General features: G+C 41.5%; 1 protein-coding gene across 2 annotated transcripts in view; it reads left to right on the top strand.

Annotated features, from left to right (window-relative positions):
• VIT (vitrin) overlaps window positions 1–24,444 on the top strand; it is a 71,024-nt gene that overhangs the window by 21,223 nt on the left and 25,357 nt on the right. For both annotated transcript variants that reach the window (XM_020802846.3, XM_020802845.3), the window contains 11 exons: window positions 2,245–2,313; window positions 3,442–3,507; window positions 5,454–5,610; window positions 6,478–6,611; window positions 8,844–8,918; window positions 9,995–10,216; window positions 11,419–11,472; window positions 13,606–13,644; window positions 13,738–13,794; window positions 20,757–20,819; window positions 23,014–23,061. In XM_020802846.3, coding sequence (XP_020658505.3) covers window positions 2,280–2,313; window positions 3,442–3,507; window positions 5,454–5,610; window positions 6,478–6,611; window positions 8,844–8,918; window positions 9,995–10,216; window positions 11,419–11,472; window positions 13,606–13,644; window positions 13,738–13,794; window positions 20,757–20,819; window positions 23,014–23,061 — 949 coding nt within the window. In that variant the 5' untranslated portion in view covers window positions 2,245–2,279. The remainder of the gene's footprint in view (window positions 1–2,244; window positions 2,314–3,441; window positions 3,508–5,453; window positions 5,611–6,477; window positions 6,612–8,843; window positions 8,919–9,994; window positions 10,217–11,418; window positions 11,473–13,605; window positions 13,645–13,737; window positions 13,795–20,756; window positions 20,820–23,013; window positions 23,062–24,444) is intronic.

Raw genomic sequence — 24,444 nt, 5'->3', positions numbered from 1 at the left:
GGTTTACAATTTTAATTATACAGGCTACACATTGCTCCCCCCCCCAGCAAGCTGGGTACTCATTTTACCGACCTCGGAAGGATGGAAGGCTGAGTCAACCTTGAGCCGGCTACCTGGGATTTGAACCCCAGGTCGTGAGCACAGTTTAAGCTGCAGTACAGCGATTTAACCACTGCACCACGAGGCTCCTCCATATATATATACGTGTGTGTGTGTGTGTGTGTGTGTGCGTGTGTGCGTGTGCGTGTGCGTGCGTGTGTGTGTGTGTGTGTGTGTGTGTGTGTGTGTGTGTGTGTACTAAAAACTCCAGGTTCTGTATGCAAAGCCAGATAGGCGGGGTATAAATTAAATAAATAAATCAAATAAAAAAATAAATAAATAATGATTCCCATAAACCACTTCCTCAAAGTACCTTGCTGTAATGTTTTTACTCCAGCAAACCATAGCCTTGTTCAATCATAATTTCTGATTACTCCACATTCTTATCACTCCATGAGCCCCATCCTCTCTGTTCCTGATTTCAACAGGTAATAGCAAACAGTCCACCGTGTGCTTTTTCTGTGTGTCCTCATCACATGAGCCAGACCCTCATTTGTGTGTGTGTGTGAGAATGAGAGAGAGAGATAACATTGTGGTTTTACATAGTCACTTTAGCATGTTGAAAACAACAACAGAAATAATGCTCCCCTTAGCGCATATGGGGAGCAGACATTTTTAATCATGTCTGAATAGAACTTGTGTTACTGGTCCATTGAGAGCCAGAGGACAAAGGTTCACATTTGACTTTTCCAGGAGATTAGTGACAATAAACTGCTTACGCTCTCCAGATAATCATATAATGCAAAGAATTTCTGCTTGCACATGTAATCCAGAAGCGGAAATCAAACACTGAAAACCAGCACTTCCATTTAAAAACATAGGATTAGCCGTGCCTAAACTATTCCTGAGGACTATGATTAAGCAGTTCATTGGTAGCAGGTCTTTTATCCTGCAGCTCCATCAAAGGGCATTATAAAGGTCAGTCTGCCAATAATGGTGTAATTTAAAAGGACAGCATTCTGCAGTCTAGGTGTGGTTTGATCTAGTTGTTTTCTTTCAAACGTAAAAAAACTTCTCAATATTATTTTTTGAAGGAAGAAAGAAAGGATTATATTTGTTTCTTTTTTAAAATGAAATCCCCTTCCAAAGAGAGATCTGATTGTGTGACTGCTATTCAAAGTGGCTACTGTTCTAGGCTTTAAGGAGTTTCATATGAGTGGTTTTGTGGGTCTTCAGGGATTTGAATCAGAATGCCAATCTCACACAATCTACACATTTAAGGCATGCTGAACCAGCAACAGTTAACTCTATAAACTGGGGTCAAGCTAAAAAAGATACCCTTAGCACATTATTAGAAGAACTGTTGTGTGATTAGCACTGACAACGGGATTTCCACACAGATGTGTGCCCTAGCAGTTAGACTTCAATTGAGCTTATATTTACTTTAAAGATCAACTGCAAAATGAAGCCTGCAGAAATGCAAGATCAGGTGTGGAAAAGCTTTGGTACTCCCTTCAGTTGCCTCTCACAACTTAAGGGAGTACCACATCTTCATAATGCCAAGTGTGTTATTTAATTTGAATTTATGATGGATAAAATCCTATTTGCACAGCTATACCTGCAGAATGCGTCAGCAAGGAGCAATTTTCAGAAATTAAACATTTCTTTTCTCTGTCCCAGGGCTCCCATGTAATCCTTTTCACCATTTGGAAGTTATAATTTCACCCTGGCAGTGACGATTTTTGGTAACTGAAGACTTCCTTTTCCAGTCCCATGGCTCCCACGGTTTCCAAATGATGAAAGCTATTATGTGGGAGCCATGGACAGAGCCAGAAAGTGTTTAATTTCTAAAAATTGCCCCTCTGTTGATGACTCATTGACCTTCTGCAGGCTTAATTGCACAAACAAAGAATTCAGCTGTTGTCTGTCCTGTATTTGTTGTTGATTTGCAGATGATTTGTGTACACTGGTTCCATTTTTAAGCATTGTGGTTAGGCTAAATTAAAATGAGAGTTGTGTTTGTCAATGTATGGCAGGTATTAAATTGCCATATGTTGATGACAAAAAAACTGGGTCTGAGTACAGATAGTTTGTATCTTTAACAGTTAATACAGCTAAGTATGGCTCTAAAATGACTGATAGTATAGATATTTGAAGATGAACTTGTTGTATTAAAGGTGAAAATATTGAATGCTTACTTTACAGTCCTATTAAAATTCCTGGACTTAATCTGTTTCAATATGAAGGCAACAATACCTACTGCAGTAGTCTCTGGTAAGTAATCAAGTGAGATGCATAATATTTTAATAATAGTCTTAGAACCGCAGAGGTGGAAAGGACCCTATGGATAATCAAGTCCAGCCTCTGTCAAGGAGGCACAATGCTTTACGATTTTGCATTAATTTGTGTATTTTTTCGTACAGTCTGCCCAATTCCATAGACTAAGGTCAAGTTACAGGTGTTCCATCAGTGTAGGGAGATAGGTTCTGGATCTGCTTGAGTTTTCATGTAACAGTAAGTTCTCAAGCAGTTTGTTGAATTGTGCCTTTTTTTTACACAAGGCACAATTGCTGCAAACAGTTAGTGGCCTGCCCCCCAACCCCAATTTCTGGAATGTTAGTTTTTAAAATTAATGAATTTTTATATGTGTTATCTGCCATCAAGTTGCATGTGACTTCTAGTGACCCTAATAGTGTTTCTCAGGTATGTGAGATACTTGAAGAATAGTTTTATAATTCAGTCCTAGTCTATCACTCTGTCAGTGTAATGAATTCTTACATCCGGGTCCCAAACCATGGTTTGTCCCTGGTTTATTTCTACAGCTACAATATCAGTATTGATAAAAAAAAAAATCAGAACATTTGATTTAGATAATTTAAGAAAATTATAAACAGCCAACTTGGCTTTGGAGCCCCATATACAGTTATCTGAGGATTAACACTATTGAATTCCTTGGTGCTCACTTCTTAGTAGACGTGCATAGGACTACACTGTGGCTGAAATGCTGTTGTGCTGTCATGCAAATGGTGTAACGTTTAGGCATGAATTACTGTAGATCAAGAACTCTCCGCAGATAACACTGATTGGGTATTGAGCTGGGTGACTTGATGTGCAGCAGATAATGTCTATGCAGATTTCTTAGCTGAAGGCAATTGGTGTCTAAACGTTATGTCATTCGCATAATTGTGAATTTTGTTGTATGGGTATACTGTGTATATACTTACAATGACAATAAATTATTATTATTATTATTATAACTGCAAAACAGGATTTCAGCTTGTGAATTCCAGAGAAAAAAATCTATTTTTTCAACTTCATACAAGAGGGTATATCTTCATGAGGAAAGTAGAAAATAATGCAGTTGTAAGATGTGTATTTTCCTCACTTTCTTCTCTATTATAGCTTTGTTGCTGACTTGTGTATATGCAACTAGAGAAGCTGCAAAGAAGAACAAAAAGGCCAAGTTGTGTAAGTAACGTGATGAACATATCTGGTCTACGAGGAGGGAGTTGAGCTCTGCTGAAAGCGTCATCTCTGCTTTGGTCCTGCTTTTGGTCATTCAGAAACTGTAGAAACTATACTTCAACTATTTCATACAAATATTGCATAGAGCACATTTCTATTTATGTACATTATGTTCAGCATTCTATTTGGAACAACCCAGTTCTCATTCCAAGCATCATATCAAGAGATTGCTCTCTCTCACACACACACACACACAATCTTTCTCTCTTGCTCACATATACAGGTTAGTGTCCTACATGCTTGTTTTGCAATATCTGACCTCCACAGATTTAAGAGCTAACAGGATAATTAGACAAACAACATGTCTGAAAAAATTGTACAACAGACTATTCTTTTCAAAATAAAATTATAGCAACTAGACAAAAACTGTAACGTGTGAAGTGGTGATTCAGGTTCATGTTCATGTATCTAAATACAGTTGAGGGTCAAGGTGCAACCATTTTTCTAGTCAGATACAACTCTGAGATACCTCCAGTTCTAGTTTCAGTCAGTCATCCAGAACCATAGTCCTGTGTGAGAGCCAAAGACAGAACCCAATGATATACAGTGGGGTCTCTACTTAAGAACTTAATCCGTATTGGAAGGTGGTTCTCAAGTGGAAAAGTTCTTATGTAGAATCTGCATTTCCCATAGGAATGCATTGAAAACCATTTAATCCGTATCTGCTCTTTTCCGTCCATAGAAACTAATGGGAAGCTGCTATTCCGCCTTCTACCACTAGAGCGGGATTTTTTTCTTTTTTTCCCCTTAGGTCAGGGAACAGTGTTAAAAGCACTTCTGACGAAACTAATTTTGAAGCAATGGACTGAAAACCAATTAATCCATTCTGGCTGTTTTTTTTATGTAGAGGTGCGTCCGTACATAGGAACTAATGCAAAGCTGGTTAATACATACTCTACCACTCGGGGGAGAACTTTTTTTTAACCTAAGATGACCTAAGGTTAAAAAAAGAGCAGGAAAGTTTTTTTTTCCTGTTCTTATCTGGATTTTTGTTCTCAAGTAGAAGCAAAATTTAGCAAATGGAGCTGTTCTTAAGTGGAATTGTTCTTAAGTAGGGACGTTCTTAAGTAGAGACCCCACTGTAGTTGACATGTCATTAGGAGCAGAGCTTCCTTAAGAGAGAAAAGGCTTAGAATCAAGTTGTCTTAATCCACAAACTAACTTTTCTTGTAAAGATAGGTATGGTTTCATTTGCATGTCAGACTTCTCAGGCATTAGATGTCAAAGATATGTATGCCTGGATGGAAGAGGGGGAAACATGCATTCACATGTGTGTGGATTCTGTGGTCACAGCAGATCAGCACACATCAAATTCATTTTCAATGCACTGCAGGAATATGCTGTGATAGGTAAAGCTAAAGGTTCCCCTTGACATTTAGTCCAGTTGTGTCCGACTCTAGGGCATGGTGCTCATCCCCATTTCCAAGCCATAGAGCCAGCAAGACAGTTTCCATGGTCACATGGCCAGTGCGACTTAGACACGGAACGCCGTTACCTTCCTACCGAGCTGGTACCTGTTTATCTACTTGCATTTACATGCTTTCGAACTGCTAGGTTGGCAGGAGCTTGGACAAGCGACGGGAGCTCACTTCGTCATGTGGATTCGATCTTGCGACTGCTGGTTTTCTGACCTTGCAGCACAGAGGCTTCTGCGATTTAACTCACAGCACCACCATGTCCCTATAAACACACAAATCCTACAGCGAACATTGGAGCTGAAGTTCCTCTATCTAAAATGTATATAATATAACTGTTAAGTAGTAAGGTTAAAAAAAAATGGCAGAAATGCTTAGGAATGGCCAGTTGGGCTTATAACACTCTAGTATCCTTTGTGTACTTTGTGTAAGAACACTAAGACTGAAAATAATTTCTAACCTATGTGTTTGCAGATGTCCCTCAGTTGGATTGTGATGTGAAAGCTGCGAAGATCCTCAATCCTGAATTTATTGCCAAGTGTCCCCCAGGATGTCAGGATGTGAAATATCGAGTCTACGGCACTGATATCTATGCTTCTTTTTCCAGTATATGCGGCGCTGCTATTCACAGGTTGGCAGGACTGCCCTTCAGTCTTCGACCGTGTGTAGAACGAAAGGGAAAGAGGTTAAAAACTCACAGGGTATGGAGGAAAGAGTCTACAAATGTGACAGTGCTACAGCCAGTCACTCAAGGCTAAAAATCCTTTCATTTTGCTCCTCTTGACAGCTAACATGAGACAGAGCATTTTACAAGTTTCCCATTTAATTGCAGAAATAGGCTTTTGGGGATAAAAACAGACACAATAAAAAGAATTACCAGTAGGTGAACCCAGACTTGTGCCAGCTCTGAAGGCAAAATATCCATATATCACTGGACAGAACTTTTCCATACATCCTGTAGAGAGTCAAAAGCATTGTCCCATTTCTTCCTACTTATGGAGATTATCAGTGACCGGAATCCAGTAGTGAGTCAGAACAACCATAGGCTCATTGAACAGTGAGAATTTGGTCAGTAAATTCCTCTGTAAATTCCACTGATTCAGAGGGGCTACTCTACTTAGAACATACTATTGGATTTCAGCCAGTATGTCTTGATTTTCACAAAGCAAATCTCCAAGCTCATTTCCTTGGTTTTATTGAATCATTGGGATTTTTTTTTCTTGAAGGGGTGCAGGGTCTTTTAAAAAAAACAAAGAAGAGAGGGAGGAAGCTCAAGTAACTCTTAGTTCTCCTCTTGCCAGTTGTTTTGAACGGTGAAACATACTCTAAGCTTGTTGCACCTAATGAAATCATATATTATTTCTTCTTACAAAATAACAAAAAGTCACATTAATTACAACCAGGCTTCCTGGTTTGCTTACATCCACCAAACTCAGGTTGTGGCAATCTCATAACTCAGCATTGATGTTGGAATTGATTTGAATGCATTACTTTGCAGTGGTACAATTAACAAATCTGGAGGGAAAATCCTGGTTCAAAAAGTTGCTGGACAATCAGGTTACAGGGGTAGTTTCTCCAATGGAATCCGATCACTGTCTTTACCGCGATGGAGGGAGTCCTTCATTGTTTCAGGTAATGCTATACTTTTCATCCATCCAGTCATCCATATGTTCATTTTTAATTATGTTTTATTTAATTTTTAAAAAATACCACTAATGTATAATTGGCCATAAGCATGGAGAAGAAATGCCTGAATGGTTATTGCTTAGATAGCATTGATTTATGGGACTATTTGGAAAAGCTTTGCTTTCCAAGAAATTTCCATATAATTCAGACAAAGTCAGGGACGAAACAGCAAAGCTTAAGGAGGCAGTGTTCTCATAGTAAAGAAATATGGAAGGCCAGGGCTTTGGCAACTGAACTGTCTGCAATTTAGAGTTCTTCCCACATCTATGGATCTGATCTAATAATTTCTCAGGGAAACTGTCGCTAGAACAAAGAGGCAGTCACTCCTGAGCTTCCAGAATTAGGAATTTGAGATGAGAAGAGTGTGAGGATTCAGTCATCCTCCTATAAAGGAAATGTGTATCATTAATTTTATTTATTTGATTTGATTTGATTTATACCCCGCCCATCTAGACCAAAGGTCTACTCTGGGCAGCATTACAAATTTAAAAACAGTAAAACCAGTAGGATGCTCATACAGGTGGCATCTCGCCTAACTTCTCCAGGCTCCCCTGTCTAAGTGAAGACTAAGGAACTGACTGGTCAGGTGTTTGTTGTTTCTCAATACAGTCCATCGACTAGACAACATTAGTGATACTCGTAAGTTGAGCCAATCTTTTGGCATAAGTATGTGGTACATTTTGTTTGGCCAGCAGGGCATGAGGTTTGTTTTGGTGTTTTCTGTTGCGTTAGTTGATCTAGCTTTTGGCTTGTGATCATTTACACCTGTTCTTTAGAGTGGTGTTGCGAAGCATGTCTAGATGATATCACTGAAGACGCACAGGGTGGGTTATGGTGTGGATTGTAAGTTGTATGTGTGTTTAAATCTAGATATAACTTACTATTCAAATGCTTATTGGGGCTTGTCAGTTCAGCACTATTTCACTTGCCAAACATAAAAAAAAAGTGAAGAGACTTGAAAGGCGATGAGTGAGAGGTGATGATGATGGCAGAAAAAGGTGAGAGAGAAGGGAGGGTGTGTGACCTGGGGACACTTGGAATACACGTTCCTGAAATAATTAATGAGACAGTGCAAAGGGTGAAGGGCAAGGTTACAGGAACTGAAACGATGAGTGTGCTAGGAGGTACCCAAATTGGCTGGTACTCCCTTTTCAGAATCCTAAAATGTTTTGAATTGTGTATAAATGAGTGACTCCATTCAGATCTGCGAGAGCTCTCTATCAGTGCCATGATTGTGCAGCACGGTCTGCTCTCCATTTCTTGAAGTTTTAGGGATTTTACAAAGATTCGTTCCATCTGCTCTGTTTTTCAAGCAGCATTTAAAGTACTGAGTTTTCCCATTCAAATATAACAATATATCTATTGTGTATGTTTGGTTGTTGTTTTTTGGTGTAGTTATTTTTTTTAAAGGATTCTGTTTTGGTGTATTATTAAAGCTGATAAAACTTTCCTTTGCTGAAAGGAAAAACCCATGCCATTACCTTAGAGATGTTGCACTGAAGACCAAGCAAGATCTAATTCCATTAGGCTCTCTTGCTTCATTGTTTATTGAACTAGTTGTTTCACCTTAGGCAGTTGGCAGTTGGATTTAAATGGACCATCCATTTCAGAGTTACATAAAATGCACCAAAACTGAGGGGTTTAAATGCACTGGGGTGGCGTATGGGAGTGAACCCTACTCCTTTTGCCTGCCTTTTGCTTGCATTGGTAAGGACTACTATTGTAGTGCAATTTGCAAACTGTATATAGAATACAGTATACCTATTTCTCCTTGTTTAGTACTGTGACTATAGTGTGAAACTGAGACCATACTCATTCCAATGTCTTCTGTGTCTTCTCAATTCAGTGCTATTACACTAGCGAAATATATTTTTTAATGGTATTTGGATGCAAGTGAAAGAAGTGAGCAAAAGAGCGGTGATAATGGCAGAGAAAGATGAAGTGGCCGCTGTGTGCACTTTTGAAACACACTTTTCTAAGAATCAAATATTTCTGTGTGAACGATGGCAGTGATCTGAGTACCATAGTGTAGTACAGAGAAGTTTGCACCAACTCTGAGAACAACCTTCCATGTGGCCACACTTTTAAAAGTTTGCTTCAACTCTAGAATTGGTTTTGGTTTTAAAATGTATGTCCTTTTATTGCAAGGTCTCATCCAGCTTGTTTTGTTTTGTATAGAAGGTAAACCTAAGAAAGGGGTTCAGTACCCCTCAACTCTTGAATACGCATCTTCCAAAAGTACATCTGGGAAAGGCAAGTGATTGATTTTTCTGTTGCAATGGCCATACATGTGTGTGTGTGTTATCCTTCCATATGTGTGTGTATGTGTGAGGGAGGGGCACTGCTGGCATTTCTGGCAAGCCATCAGCCCCCACCCCAAGCATCCTGGCAAGGTCGTTAAACCTGGTGGTTGCTGAGTCTAAGACACACACAGGGCAGGAGCAATTGGCTTGGGAGCGGGAGGAGGCCACAGCAAAGGGCAAGAGGGATGAAGCTACTCTGCAACTGGGGGGCCATAAAAGAAGTCCCAGAGTAGGCAAATAAGGTCTGGAGGGAGATGAGGAACACCTGCACACAGCAGAGGAATCCTCCAACCTAGAGGAGGAAGCTGTATGAGGTGATGCAAGACAGGAGTGGAGAGAAGCCCTGAGTATTGAGGAGACGTGAGGCTGTGATGAGGACTAAGACTACATATGCTGTGAGTCCATCCAGCCCAAGGAAGCTCACACTTCTTGTTGCTTCCAGCCTCCATACTGGGACAGCCACTAAAACTTGTACAGGGCAAGCTAGCCTCAGTCCCAGCCAGAGGCAATGCTAGAGGCAGAAAATAAATCTCCCCACCCACCCAAAATAGAGACAGCAATGGTGCCTCCAGCTGCAATAGCAGGCACTGCCACCAGTACCCACAATGGCCTTGTCTGGGCTGCAGGATTATAAGATCTCTCTCCTGCAAGTTGCCACCTTTGTATCCCCATGGATACCTCTTTCGAAGGAAACTAAGGACTCGTGGGCCCCAGTAGAGTTAACTAGGGGCCCAAACTGGACTGAAACTCTGCAAGGACAAGTGCTGCTAACTTTGCCTCTAGTGAGAACTGTAGGAGTGGAGCAAGCTCCTGAGCCTGTTGTCCCCCATCCCCCCAAGTTTCAGTAAACCTCATGGAGATGCTGGCTGTCACATACAGCCACTGACTTTGCCAGGACTAAGGGCTAAGCCAAATATCCCAAACATCTCAATGTCCTTGTCAGGGGCACTTTTATTCTAATCCAACCCATGGTTTTGACTATTTCTTCATATAGCTTATCATATATTCCTTTAAATACTGATATAGGAGGTTCCCAAAGGAAGGAGTATCAGACAACTGCCGTAACACCATTTCTTGCAACACACACTGCTACAACAACACCAAAACGTCTCATCACGACAACCTCATTTGTCAGCACAACCCCAAAACCAACAGTCCCAACCACCATTACTACGACTGTCACCACCCAAATGACTACTGTTGCAGCTGCAAAGCCTCAGGTTGCAATGCACAAGGTCAGAGATATAGGTGAGTAGCATGGAACGGGCGATAGTGGTTGAACCATCTGATTCTTCTGTGTCTCACTGATATGCTGAGCACTTCAGAAGAGGCTTAGAGTCTGAGTATTAAGCATAGTTCATATTAAACATGGGCATGAATCACCAGTTCAGCAGTTGCCCCAGTTGCCCTGCCCTGCCTCCTTCGAGCACTGCCTCTGAGTGGACATCCATTAGAGGAGGCAGGGCTTGGAACTGCATCGGAACCATGGCACACCTTTTGGGCTGAAGCCCAAGCTGGCACAAACTGTCGAACTAGTGGTTTGTACCTGTCTCTAATTCATATAATAGTAATCTCATAATTGTTCAAACAAACTCTCTCCATGCAGCCATCCAACACATGGAGGCTTATTTTTCCTATTAGCCACCTGTTGCACCACTGTAAGCACACAGCAAAGAAGAGTATGGCATAAACCCAGTTGTTCATTCAACTAGCAAAGACTTGCTGAAATGAACAAGAAGTTGCCAACTCAACATGTGTATGCTTCACAGATTCCGGTTGGGTATACTCCATTTGGGACTAACAATTGGATATAGGCTCATGGTGCAACATATGCAACATTTATACTGTACTGTCGTGTTTTCTTGGTCATATTTCTATTCATCACTTTGGATGGATGTGATGTGATGACTTGGATGGAAATGTCATATGAACCTACCCAGCAGTTAAGATCTAGCCAGGGGGCCCTTTTGAAAGAGCCGTCCCTTAAGGAGGTAAGAGGGACGGCTTGTAGACAAAGGGCCTTTTCGGCAGCTGCCCCCAGACTATGGAATGCCCTCCCGACTGAGATTCGTCTGGCGCCGACGCTGATGACATTTCGGCGCCAGGTCAAAACCTTCCTGTTCCAGAAGGCTTTTAATTGAAATTATATTAGCTGTGGGTCTGATGGCAATTTTAATTGTATTTTAATTGTATTTTAATTATTTTATCTTTTGCTGTATTGAATTTTAATTATTGTAAGCCGCCCAGAGACCTCTGGGTAGTTTGGGCGGCATATAAATTGAATAAATAAATAAATAAATAAAATAAATATTTAAACAATTATTCTTCAAAAAACAACTTGCTTTGTCCATTTCTCCCCATCACCTGATCCCTTGTTTTACAGGCTGTTATTTTTATACATAAACTGTTTCCCTTCTCTATAGTGAGGATTGGTTTTACTTGTTTCATAGGTTCTTCTAGCTATGTCCATCCAGCGTACTCATCAGTGGCAGCTGTAGCATCAAGTAAGTATAGAGTCAGCAGGCAAACCAAAACCTGTGTGGAATTATCTAAGCCAAGTCCTACTGAAATCAGTTGGCTTACATCTGTGTATACATGATCAGGAGCCACAACTGTAAAACTCTCTTTAGGTGACTGTCCCTTTCACAAAGGAGGAAATAATGAAATTATTCCTTGCTACACAAGACTGTAGTGAGGACATTCGAACATCTTGCAATATGTGTTAGGCTCCCAAATACTGTAATCAGAGTGGAGGGGGGTCTTTTCCAGATGAAACCCCAAATTTCAAAGTTCAGTTATACCAGGGAGAAACCAGTTATCAGTCTTAAGGGACTCAGTGGATGAAAAATGCAACAGAAAACAAGCATACTGTCTTATGATGCCAGGGATCTCAGTAGGTCTCTGACACCATTTCTAAAAGGGTATTCTCAAAGTCTTGAGCTGTAGCACACCATTCCTATCTCAAGTGAAAACAGAACCAAAAGATGAACTTTGGGATTTTATACTCCTTTTGAGAGTATCCCCTCATGAACTTTGAGAAACTGGGAGGAAGGAACAGGGCTGGGATATTTGCATTGTTTTCATTCAGGGAGTTCTGCATACCCTACAGACTGCTTCAAAACCTCAGTGTGCTGCACCTGGGAGAAAAGTCCTAAACTGGATGGCTTTGAGGTTTAGCTAGGCCAAGCTTCATTTATTTTATTTTATTTATTTATTTGATTTGTATCCCGCCCATCTGGTAGGTCAGTACCACTCTGAGCGGCTAACATAAAATATACAATTATAACAAGATAAACCAGAAATATCAAATGTCAATTAACAGAACATAATGAATCATAAATAATAAATAGAAAAAGAAGAGAAAAGTAAATTAAATTAAATTAAACGCTGGCAGGAGGGAAGGCCTTGATATAAAGCCAAGTTTTTAACTGAGTTTTAAATGTACCCAGCGAAGGGGCCGCGCGAATCTCAGGAGGGAGATTGTTCCAAAGGCGAGGGGCCACCGCCGAGGGTCCTAGCTGAGAACTTTCTAAAGATAAAGCATGGGTAGAGGTAGGCCTAGCTGAACCTCAAAGCCCTTCAAGTTGGCCCTTCACATCGAGGCTTTGCAAGGTGTCAGAAAGGTAGGTAGAACTCCCAGAATGGAGAACTGTGGTAATTGTAGTCCAGAAAATCTGAAAATCTCATCCATGTCAGGAAGCAATAGCCAACACCTCCCTTCAGCAAAGGGCAGGAGGACCAAATAGAATGAACTCTTGCTCCAAATAGGTCAGTATGTTATCACTTTAACAAAACAAGCTGTTCCCAGAATAATAACCTGAACAAAAGTCAGGATGTTATGTGTGATATCTTTCCACCCTTATGGCTCTCCATACACTGGTGACGTAGCATTAAAGAAAAAGTTTGTCAATATTTTCTTACTGCAAATTTTCCATTTGGTACAGTGGAAAAAGCAGATGATTGCTACTTATTCTAGCTTGCATTTTCATTTGCTAATGAGAAATTAGTCCTGGAAAATGTATTTGGGAAAGAACCAGAATATTGCTCAGAAAACAGAATAGGCTTAAAATTATCAACAGCTGTGGTGAAGTGCTTCAAATGCCCAGGAAAAAACTACATAGAAAAGAATTTAGAAGTAATCAGTTACAACTAGTTACAAATATTTCCTTCCTTCCTTCCTTCCTTCCTTCCTTCCTTCCTTCCTTCCTTCCTTCCTTCCTTCCTTCCTTCCTTCCTTTATTTATTTATTTATTTATTTATTTATTTATTTATTTATTTATTTATTTATTTAATGTTTGCCCTGCCTTGATTGCATTATCCCGAGAGTGTAATATATCAAGGGATAATTTCACTCCTTTTGTGGTATAGCTCTATCTGGTTTAATTTTAGCTGAAATTGTTAGTGTGGCTAGGCCCTGAGTCCCTACATAACATTTTATAAACAAATTTAATAATTATGATTGTAACTGGGGTGGGGTGGGGTTAAAAGTCCTTCATAACAATATTAAGGGATTAGGACAGGTGTCTTTAACTCTAGTCACCAGCTATAAAAGAAATCTTATTTTTTAGATATACATAAGTTATAATAATAACAATGAAAAGTACAAATAATATACTCACCTTTAATGTATACTATAGGGCAGGTTCAGGCTGCACAAGGAAGAACCCAGAATCAAGGTATGTTCTAATTTAAACTAATCCAGCTTAAACAGATTTTCTAATTAAAAATATGTTCAAGTTTATGTACTGATCAGTAAAATATTTTTAAAGCATTCAAAGGCACTTCCAGCTATGCAAGTAACAGAAATGCTCCTCGGCTTAATACAGGTAAAGTCTTTATATAATTTTTTTAAATGTCACAGATCAGGCTTTTGGAAGTAATATCTACACCCCATCTTCAACATTCTTATTCTGAAGTAATATTCCAGTTTGGCTACTACTTAGTTCATAGTAAATGTTCTTTAAAAGAAACAATCACTGAACTTAAAAGTAGTTCAATTTGGTTGCATTTTCTCCTTCCAAATTTTGAAGTACTTTTGTAGCTGTCTGCTAGTTATCATTCTCTAAAGTCACTGACTTTCAGACACTGCAGAGTTGAAATTATGTTAGCCAAAGTATTTGTTATGAAATGTATAACCAATTTATATCACCAGAGGACTTCTTATAAAATAAACAAAATTGATCTAATTATACCATTTCTAAACAGAACCCCGGGGGCCTTGGAACTTGAAATACTTATTGCCATTAATCAAATAAAATTTAAAATCTCCTGATACTTGTGGAAGGGGGGAGTCCAAATCCCGAGAGGGTACAATGAGCCATGTCAAGAAGGGGGAAATGTAAGAAACCCATTCTAACTTTTGACGGGTGTGGTGAGTCAGAGAAGTCAGGACCCTGGAGACGGCATGCTGCTGATGGGCAGCACTGCTCATCCCTGCATTATAGTGAGGCTTAAGAGCAAGGGAACGGTGTTACATACAGCACTGATGTTACCTGTCTGTCATGGGTTTGGAGGGAAAGTTCCATCCTATGGGGAGTGGAAGGCGGGACATCAGGAGGAGGGGCTGTACTGTATAAATATGTGAAGCGTGTGTGGATGCTAAGAGATGCTGAGAGACACTGGGATGTGACGAAGCAGCAGCTGGGAAGAAGAAGCTGTTGTGGAAGTCTGTGTGTCAGACAGGGTACTTCTGTGTGTCAGAGTACCAACCTGATAGGTTCAGGTGTCTGTTGGTTAGCCAGAACTGATAGGTTCAGGGTCTGTGCTTCAAGTAAGGGTTCTGGGTGAACCAAACTGTATGCTTGTATGAGTGAGAATAAGCCACGTTACTTTATCCTATTCACCTGATTGTTTTATTTTTCCCTGTGTGTATTTAAATAAACATTATTCTTTATTGTTTGAAAAATCCATCCCTGGTCTGTGTGACTTCTTAAAGGGAATGGTTGGTGGCAGCTTAGTGTAACTGTGTGACATATCCCAGTAGGTCTGGGTTTGTCACATTGATTGGTGTCCAGCGTGTGGGATACGACTGGTCCAGTTGTCCAGTGGTCCAGCAAAGCCTTGGCAAGTGTGCCCAGAGCAAGGGGGGTCTAGTCAGGGACAGTCTGAGGCGCGTAGGTAATCTTCTAGGTGTACCTCACGGGGAGGTGCGCTAGTAGAAGAACGTGCCAACTGGGGAGACTTAGATTAAGGTGCTCTGAGGCAGCCTAGTTTTGGCGGGAAAAAGCTGAGGCAAAACTGCGTAGTAACAGTGATCTAGCTTGCCAGCTGAGAGGCCCAGTAGAGGGGGGTAGGCTCTGACTCGATACTGTTGCAAGTCAAGTGCTGAAGAACAGCAGCAATCTCTAGGGAAAGCTGGTTCTGAGGCAAGAAGGAAAAAAGTGGTCGTTTTATTTTGAGGCTTGACTTTTAAAGCAGCCTGTTCTGAGGGGGGATTATGCCCTTGACTCGAAGCCAGATGGCCGAAATGAGTGAAGTGAAAGACCCCCAGATTGACCAAGGTTCTGAGGATGAATTTGGCTCAGTGCAGGGTGACAGCACAGGAGAGCAGAACCCAGAACTTAGAAAATTGCTCATAGCCCAACAGCATGAACTGAGGATGAGGCAATTTGAAATGGAGGAAAGGGAAAGAGAAGAAAGGGAAAGAGAGAAACAAAGGCAATTTGAAATAGAGAGATTGGAAAGAGAAGAAAGATTAGAGAGAGAGAGAATGGAAATGGAGAGGGAGAGAGAGAAAATTGCTCTGGAAAAAGAAAGAATGGCCTTTGAATTAAAAAAATTGGAACTAATGAACCAGAACAATAATAACAATAGGGATTCTGAGGGAGGCCAATTGTCTAAGGCTGACCTGAAGAAATTCCCGGTGTACCACAAGGGAGATTGTCCTGAGGTGTTCTTTTCCTTAGTGGAAAGAGCGTTTGTGGACTTCTCAGTGAGGGAAACTGAGAAGATGACCATCATGCGATCTTTAATCAGTGGTAGCCTGGCTGAGGTTTATGCCGAGATGCCTGAGGAACTGATGAAAGATTTTGCAGAGTTTAAAAAACTGGTGTTTGCCAGACATGGGATAAATGCGGAGCAGCTGAGACAAAGATTCAGGTCCCTCACCAAAAAACCAGAACAGACTTTTACCCAAGTGGGGGCCCAATTGGTGAGGCTGCTTGAGAAATGGCTATCGCAGGAGGGAACAGAGACCTATGAGCAACTTAAAGACTTGATAGCACTGGAACAGTTCTATTCAGTCCTGCATGGGGAATTGAAATTCCAGGTGAGGGAAAGGAAACCGAAATCTGTGGCAGCAGCCGCAGAGATCGCGGATTTTATTTCCCAAATAAGAAAGCCCTTGGGTGAGGGGAAATCTGTAGGTAAACCCAAAGAAACCTACAGCAAGTACTCTCAGGGACCAGGGAAAAGCCAGCAAGGGGGAGGGGCCCATGGTGAAGGGAAACCCTCAGACATGAAACTAAGACCTCAGGTTTTGGAGGGAAAACCAAAACAAGATGAGAGAGAATCAAAATACACCAGAAAATGCTATTTCTGTCAGGGAAAGGGTCATCTAATCTCAGAGTGTGAGAAATTAAAGCAGCTAAAAGGAATGGTGCCTCAGGAGTCTAGTAGGACCAAGCCAAAAGCTGTGTTCTGTGTCCAGAAAGAGCAAGGCTCGGTGTCACTGAGGGAGCCGGTTGCCATGGCTACTCAGTCTGGGACAGCTACCTCTGCTGATCAGGCTGAGGAAAATGGTCCTCTTGTGGAGGTAAAGCGCTGCTTGCTGGTGAAAACAGATTCTCAGTTGTTTGAGACAGCCGGGGTGGACGTAGGAATACTTGACCGTCAGTATAGGGGGCTACGGGACACTTGTTCCCAGGTAACCCTGTGCCATCCAGATATTATTCCTAGGGAGTTTATAATCCCAAATGAGAGCATGAAGGTGGCAGGGATTGAGGGGCAGGTAATCTCTCTGCCAGTAGCAGAGGTACCTGTCAACTTTCAAGGCTGGAGGGGAGATTGGCGGCTAGCGATTTCATCGACTCTGCCAGCAGCCGTGCTCGTGGGAAATGACCTGGCTGAACATGTGAAACGGGTGCTAGTGATTACACGCTCACAAGCCACCACAGGGACAGTTCAGGGGGGTAATGATGAGCCAGAGACGGAAGCAGAGGGGAGTTCAGAAGCTGTGGTGGAAACCTTAACCACAGACAGCAGATTTGGACAGGAGCAAAAGGCAGACGCCACTCTCCAAAAGTGTTTTGAACAGGTGACTGACGCCCAGCTAACACCTGAAACCCCAGTGAGATTTCTGGAGGAAAAGGGGATTTTATATAGAGAAACCCTGAGGAATATCTCAAAAGGGGGAGATGGGATCAGAAGTCAGCTGGTGGTACCTGAAAAGTATCGCCCCATGATCTTACAAAGGGGGCACTCTGACATGTTTGCTGCACACTTAGGGGTGAACAAAACACAGCAGAGAAGGGTGAAAGGGCCCCTTGATTTGATCAAACAAAATTGGGAGCAGATCACCCAGGATGACCCACAAGACGTTGTGACATACATAGACACCTTGATGAATGACCTAAAAAGAAATCTAGAGCTGGCAGCAGAAAACCTGCAAGCTCAGAAGGTCAGACAGAAAACATGGTATGACCACAAAGCTAGAGAGAGGCACTTTGACCCAGGGGAGGAAGTGCTTTGGCTTAGGCCCTGCAGAGAGAATAAACTGCAGCTCAAATGGGCAGGACCATATAGGGTCATTTCCAAGATGTCAGACCTGAACTACCTAATAGAGCAGGAGGAGAACCAAGCAAGGAGGGTGGTTCATGTGAATGCCCTAAAACCCTACTACAGAGGGGAACAGAGGGTTTTATTCGCGATAAAAGCAGCTGAGAGTGAGGAAGCTGAATTACCCTTCTGGGAGGGTAGAGGGGAAGTAAAATACAACCCAGAGGAGGTAAAGATCAGTCCTGCACTCACCCAAGACCAGCAGCAAGAACTAAAAATGCTGCTTAGTAAATATCAACAGGTGTTTTCCAACAAGCCGGGGATAGTGAAGGGAGTGATGCATCGGATCCACACAGGGGATGCACCCCCGCAGGCAGTATCCCCATACCGAGTAACGGGACCCTATAGGGACAAGGTGCGGAAGGAGCTGGACGAGATGCTTAGGGAGAACATAATCGTCCCCTCTTCTAGTCCTTGGTCCTCTCCGATAGTCCTTGTGGACAAGCCTGATGGGAGCATTAGGTTTTGTGTTGATTACAGGAAATTAAACCGTGTAACCACTCCTGATGCCTACCCAATGCCCAGGCTAGACAACCTGATTGAAACCATAGGGGGTTGTCGGTTCATCTCATCATTGGACCTGGTAAAGGGATATTGGCAATTAAGAATTGATCCCAGGGATCAAGAAAAGACTGCCTTTTGTAGCCCTTTTGGTCTCTATGAGTTTCGAGTCCTGAGCTTTGGTCTCAGAAATGCACCAGCCACATTCCAAAGGCTGATGGACCAGACCTTGGCAGGGCTCAGTGACTTTACAGTGGCCTACATTGACGACATAGGGATCTTCAGTAATACCTGGGAAGATCACCTGATACACCTGGAGTTAGTGCTGCAGAGGTTAAGTGCAGCAGGGCTAACAGTAAAGGCCAGCAAGTGTCAGCTGGGTAGCCCAGAAATAAAATACTTGGGTCACATGGTAGGGGGAGGAGTGATAAAACCCCTGGAGGCCAAAATAGAAGCTGTTCGTAATTGGCCTAGACCCAACACCAAGAAAAAAGTCAAATCATTTCTTGGGTTGGTGGGCTACTACAGAAAGTTCATCCCGAGGTTTAGCGAGATTGCGGCTCCGCTGACCGATCTGACGAGGAAGAAGGCTGATGACCGCATCCCGTGGACCAGCGACTGTGAGGCGGCGTTCCAGAGGTTGAAGGAGGCGTTAATCAACTATCCAGTCCTGCGTGCTCCAGACTTCGACAGGGAGTTCATCATCTACACCGATGCGTCTAACAGCGGGGTAGGAGCAGTTCTGTGCCAGGAGGATGAGAATGGTGACCAGCATCCAGTGTCCTACCTGAGTAGGAAACTTCAAAAAGGTGAGAGACATTTGGCAACCGTGGAGAAGGAGTGTTTGGCCATAGTCTACGCGATCCAGAAGGCCAAGCCTTACATCTGGGGAAGACATTTTATTCTGTGTACTGACCATTCACCATTGCAATGGTTAAAGACAATGAAAACCCACAATAGCAAACTTATGAGGTGGGCTTTAAACCTACAGGACTATGACTTTGAAGTGAAGGTGGTCAGAGGGTCAGTGAACTGTGTTGCTGACGCCTTATCAAGAAGACCTGAAGAATGAAGACGGCGAAAGAACATGGACTATGTGTATATAATGAGAACAAAAAGTTAAAATGTACCTGGTTTTGAAATTGGTTTGTATGAATAAAGGTAAAATTGATGTAATGTATATGGTAAATGTTTAAATGCCTATTTGCTATGGTTTAACTTAGAGTGTAAGTATAAGAAAGTATTATATGGTATGTATAACTGTTGTTGTATGTTTTATTCAGGTTGTTTTTTGGTGAAAAGCACGTTAGCTTTCCCCCTACAAAACAACTTATAAAGAGGGGAGGTGTTACATACAGCACTGATGTTACCTGTCTGTCATGGGTTTGGAGGGAAAGTTCCATCCTATGGGGAGTGGAAGGCGGGACATCAGGAGGAGGGGCTGTACTGTATAAATATGTGAAGCGTGTGTGGATGCTAAGAGATGCTGAGAGACACTGGGATGTGACGAAGCAGCAGCTGGGAAGAAGAAGCTGTTGTGGAAGTCTGTGTGTCAGACAGGGTACTTCTGTGTGTCAGAGTACCAACCTGATAGGTTCAGGTGTCTGTTGGTTAGCCAGAACTGATAGGTTCAGGGTCTGTGCTTCAAGTAAGGGTTCTGGGTGAACCAAACTGTATGCTTGTATGAGTGAGAATAAGCCACGTTACTTTATCCTATTCACCTGATTGTTTTATTTTTCCCTGTGTGTATTTAAATAAACATTATTCTTTATTGTTTGAAAAATCCATCCCTGGTCTGTGTGACTTCTTAAAGGGAATGGTTGGTGGCAGCTTAGTGTAACTGTGTGACATATCCCAGTAGGTCTGGGTTTGTCACAAACGGCAACAAGATACTGGAGAAAAGGACTGGGTACCCATATGACCTCTTAAGCGAGCTTGCTGCCTTCAGGGACAGTAGAGGGCATGGTGTTGGAGAAAGGCTTCACCGGCAGTGCACTCAGCTTTTGTGTGTGGAATGAGAGAGATGTGAGCTTTTCCTTTCTCTTAAGCAACAGAATATCTTGGGGCAGCCCTGCCTACTGTACTTCTTTGTACGAACAAGCATCATTTTAACAATAACAGATGTTTTATTATGGTCATTGACCAGCAAAAGTAAGCAACATTATTTAAATTAAGAAACATAAAATCAATCCAAAAGCACTAAAACATTTATATACACACACACACACACACACACATATATATATATATATATATATATATATATATATATATATATATATATATATATATATATATATATATATATATATATATATATATATATATATATACATATATATATATATATATATATATATATATATATATATATATATATCTACATTCATACATCTTGTTAGATATCTTCTGCCTCCCTATCATAGGCCTTGTCGATGAGCTATTGTAGCTTGCATAGAACGACATGATTATTACTTAGAAGCTCATCAGTTTGTACTCACATTTCTCACAGGTCTTCAGCGGCACGAGCCAAGTGCTACATTCCGGAAGCCTGCTAGCAATCCTGCCAATCTGGGTAAGATATGTTTCAGCCAGGGAGGGGCTTTTCCAAAACGACTGTTGTCTGAGGTGGCTGCTGCCATCTTAACTTCCCTGGAATGTCCTCTGGGGTCGTGTTGGGAACCAGAAGAGTTCCACTACAATCAAGCAAAATTTTTGAAAGGGCCATGAGATCTCCAGAACAATACAAATGCAGGAGCAGGTGATACCTTTATTAGACCACTAAAAAAAAAATCAGGCAAACAACAGACAGCTAGCTCTTGATGATTACTGATCTTCTTGAAGTTGGACACCAAGTTCTTTAGATGTATCCATCTAAAGAAGTTAACTTGACCCCAACAATGGCCATGAAACTTTGGGACTTTAATAAAAGTATGTAATTTTCTGAACTACCCACAAGAACTTGGTGCACAGCCTGAAGAAGATCAGTTATAGTCAAAAGCTAGCTGTCTGTTGTTTGCTTGATTCTTTTTAGTGGTGTAATAAAGGAATCACCTGCTCATTGAGAACTAAAAATGTTTTGTAAAACAGGTTGTAAAATTAAAGAGAAGTGTTGGCAAAAATGAGCTTTAAGTGCTTATGGATTCTGACATTTATCTCATCATGCAAAGTACTGACAGTGGGGGGAAAACTCATCTTGAATTCCAGAGAGTCACTGCTATTCAGAGTGTATGATGATGAAGGTCAAACTAGATGAGACCATCAGTCAGCAATTAGAAGTGGATAGCAGAGTACTTCTCCAGCAATGGACTTGCCTGTGTTTACCTCCTGACAACCTATCATAAAACAAAGCAAGTTAATGTGAGAAATGCATATGTGATTAAAGCTCATGTTAGGACAAATAGATGTTGTTTGGTAATGGAGGGAGCTTTGCTTCTAAATGTAGAGCTGACTGCTGTGTCCTTATATCGATGACCGGTCCCTTCTTGCTTGTGCAGAGGGGCTACCAAGACCTGGGCACCTTGAAGGATTTTTATACACTAGCCTCCTTATGTTGAAACTGTATAGGAGAATTTCTTACAGTAAATTTCCCACATAATAGAGAAGAACAGTTTGTAGTTGTCCAGTACTCAAAATTTTGAACTTCACAGCCTCTTGCTCTTTTCTCACTTGCAATGTTTGCATTAATTATCCTGTCCAACGCCAGTAAGGTTATCCTTCTCCTCCTGCCATTCATTGATGTACTTTCCATTCAGAGTTTGCTTCAGGAACTTGCTAAGTGCAATTATGTAGTCAGATACATCCCATAATTTTTCCTCTTGTCAGCTCCAAAACATGCAAGGAAATAAATGACCTTGTTTATCAGTTTGCCCATTACCTTAGCCCTGATCTCATCTGTTGGGTTTCTTTAAGCGTTTTTTGTACCTCATTACTAAATGTGCTTCCTTTCCATGGGACCACATTGCAGCCTGAACTCCGTACTTTCTAGAAAAACACCCTTGTCTTTTGGATTGATTATGTGGCACAAAAGTCCTCCCCCCACATGTAACATTGTGTGCACGTACACACATGGGCGCATCCCAGATGTACCTGGTCATTCTTTGCGAAAAGGTCAGGAGAAGAGAATGGATAAATAAGAGCTGTGTTGTTGTGCACTCAGAGGTTTGAACCCAGGTTCCTGATTCCTTGTCCCATACTCTATCCACTGCACTACTCTGGCTCTCAGCTAAGGGTTGGCTGGCCAAAAGTGATAGGAACAGTTGTTCTGTATACAGTAACTGGTACTGTATCACTTCTCTTTGGCACCCTTTTTGTCTTGTACATATGACAAAAAAATGAAACAAAAACAAAAATATTGGGACTTTTTTTAAGACTAAGGGATTCATTTCAGCGTGAGTGTTCCTCATTCTACACTGAAATAAATCTGTTAGACTTAAAGGGCCCACAATGCTCTGGTTTTCTATTCTACTTTTGTGTATATATGATCTCTCTCTCTCTCTCTCTCTCTCTCTCTCTCTCTCTCTCTCTCTCTCTCTCTCTCTCTCTCTGTGTGTGTGTGTGTGTGTGTGTACATAGCAAACAAACAGTGCCCAAAATCCTCTTGCCTAACCCAACACCTCAACCCACCCATTTAATGTTTAACCCAGGCATAGGACTGCAATGTATTTTACAAAGGTTTTTTTTTCGTTAAGATATACTGTTTGTTCTGTTCACATCAGATTTCTTTGTGACATGAAATAATCACAGTTTTTGTCTCTTGTGTCTGAAAGCTATGGAAACAGACTTGTGGAAACCAGGATCAAGCCTTTTTGACACAGGTAAGAAATCTTGCAACCACCAAGACTCTGGGAAGAAATTATGAGGCCACTATGATGTGGAAGACAGTCATATGGCATATGCAGGAAACCCGCCTTGCAGGTTTTTCTTGAAAATTTCCCCTTTTTAATCTTGATCCTAAGCCTGATACAACCACTTGTAATTAGCAGGGTGCTAAGAGGATTGAGGGTTTAGGAACATTTTAGATTATGGCCTCTAGTAAGGTATGACAAGAGTGGCAATCTGCTTTCATATTTAGAGCTTCACTTATAATAAGGTTAAAAAGTTCCCTTTGTAGAAAACTGAAAAACATAGGATGGTTAAGAATGGTGCCAACATGAAACATTTTCTGCAAGACTGTACACATTTGAATGTGTGAGGGAACTGAATCTGTGATATAAAGTAGCATTGTTGAGAGAAAAATACCATCTCAGTTCAAAAACAGCTTCATCACAATGTTCCTGTAGATTGTGTGGCTTGTCTCTTAACAGGTTGTAGTGAAATGCCTGGTCTATCCTGTAAAAGAGACTGAACAGAAATCAGAGTGGGCCCAACCGATACGTAAGCCCAGAAGTACTGCAGTATATAAACAGATCCATCTGTCAGTACTGTAGTTTAACTTTAAATGGCTGCGCTGGATAAGGCATATCTGTTCATACAGTAGCAAAGCAGTTGCTCACAGGAAGCCCAGCAACGGAACATCAGAGGGCCTTTCTTACTAAAAGGGCTTCCTCTGTCTCCTCTCCTATGAGGCTGCTGAAATCAAGATAGCTTGCAGAGGAAAGGAAAGGGGGCCTGTTCTAGTTACTGGAACCCTGGGCTGCTTATGTTCTTCGAAGCACTTTGTTTTCAGTTCTGTGACTACTTTCCTGAGCTGTTAATTTGCAGCAGGGTCCTGCTGATCGATCTCAGGATGCTAGTGGTAGATTCCACGAATAGATCTCACAAGCCTGAAGCCAGCTTTCCCCTGTCATAGGTTGCACATTGTCTGTATGTGAGAGACAGGTATTTCTCTTCAGCTCTGGCACGCCACCAAATTCTCCCAAGTATGAAAAAACCACCAACCACACAACCTGTAATACCTAACGTTAATTTGGACTGCTTATCTCATGAATACGCAATGTTCAATCAGTCAAAACACAAGCACTTGTGGGTCACCATTAAAACTGTTTACTTTAATGACTGATGTTCAAGTGACATGAGCTGGTCCAACAAGGTCTCTCTCTTTCAGTGTTTGTTTAACAAAAGTAAGTTGTTGCATGATGCTGCAGTATCTCTCTGTGTGTGAACTTGCTTCTCGTCCTGTCACATTTTTGTAATTCTTCCTCCTTTTCTGTCTGACCAGTTGGAGGGAAGGCTGTGTAAGGCTGTGCATGCATGAGCAT

The sequence above is a fragment of the Pogona vitticeps genome, chromosome 1 (genome assembly GCF_051106095.1).
Source record: "Pogona vitticeps strain Pit_001003342236 chromosome 1, PviZW2.1, whole genome shotgun sequence".
NCBI lineage: Eukaryota > Metazoa > Chordata > Lepidosauria > Squamata > Agamidae > Pogona > Pogona vitticeps.
Note: the sequence above shows the minus strand (reverse complement) of the source record. Positions and strands in the feature narration are given on the sequence as shown.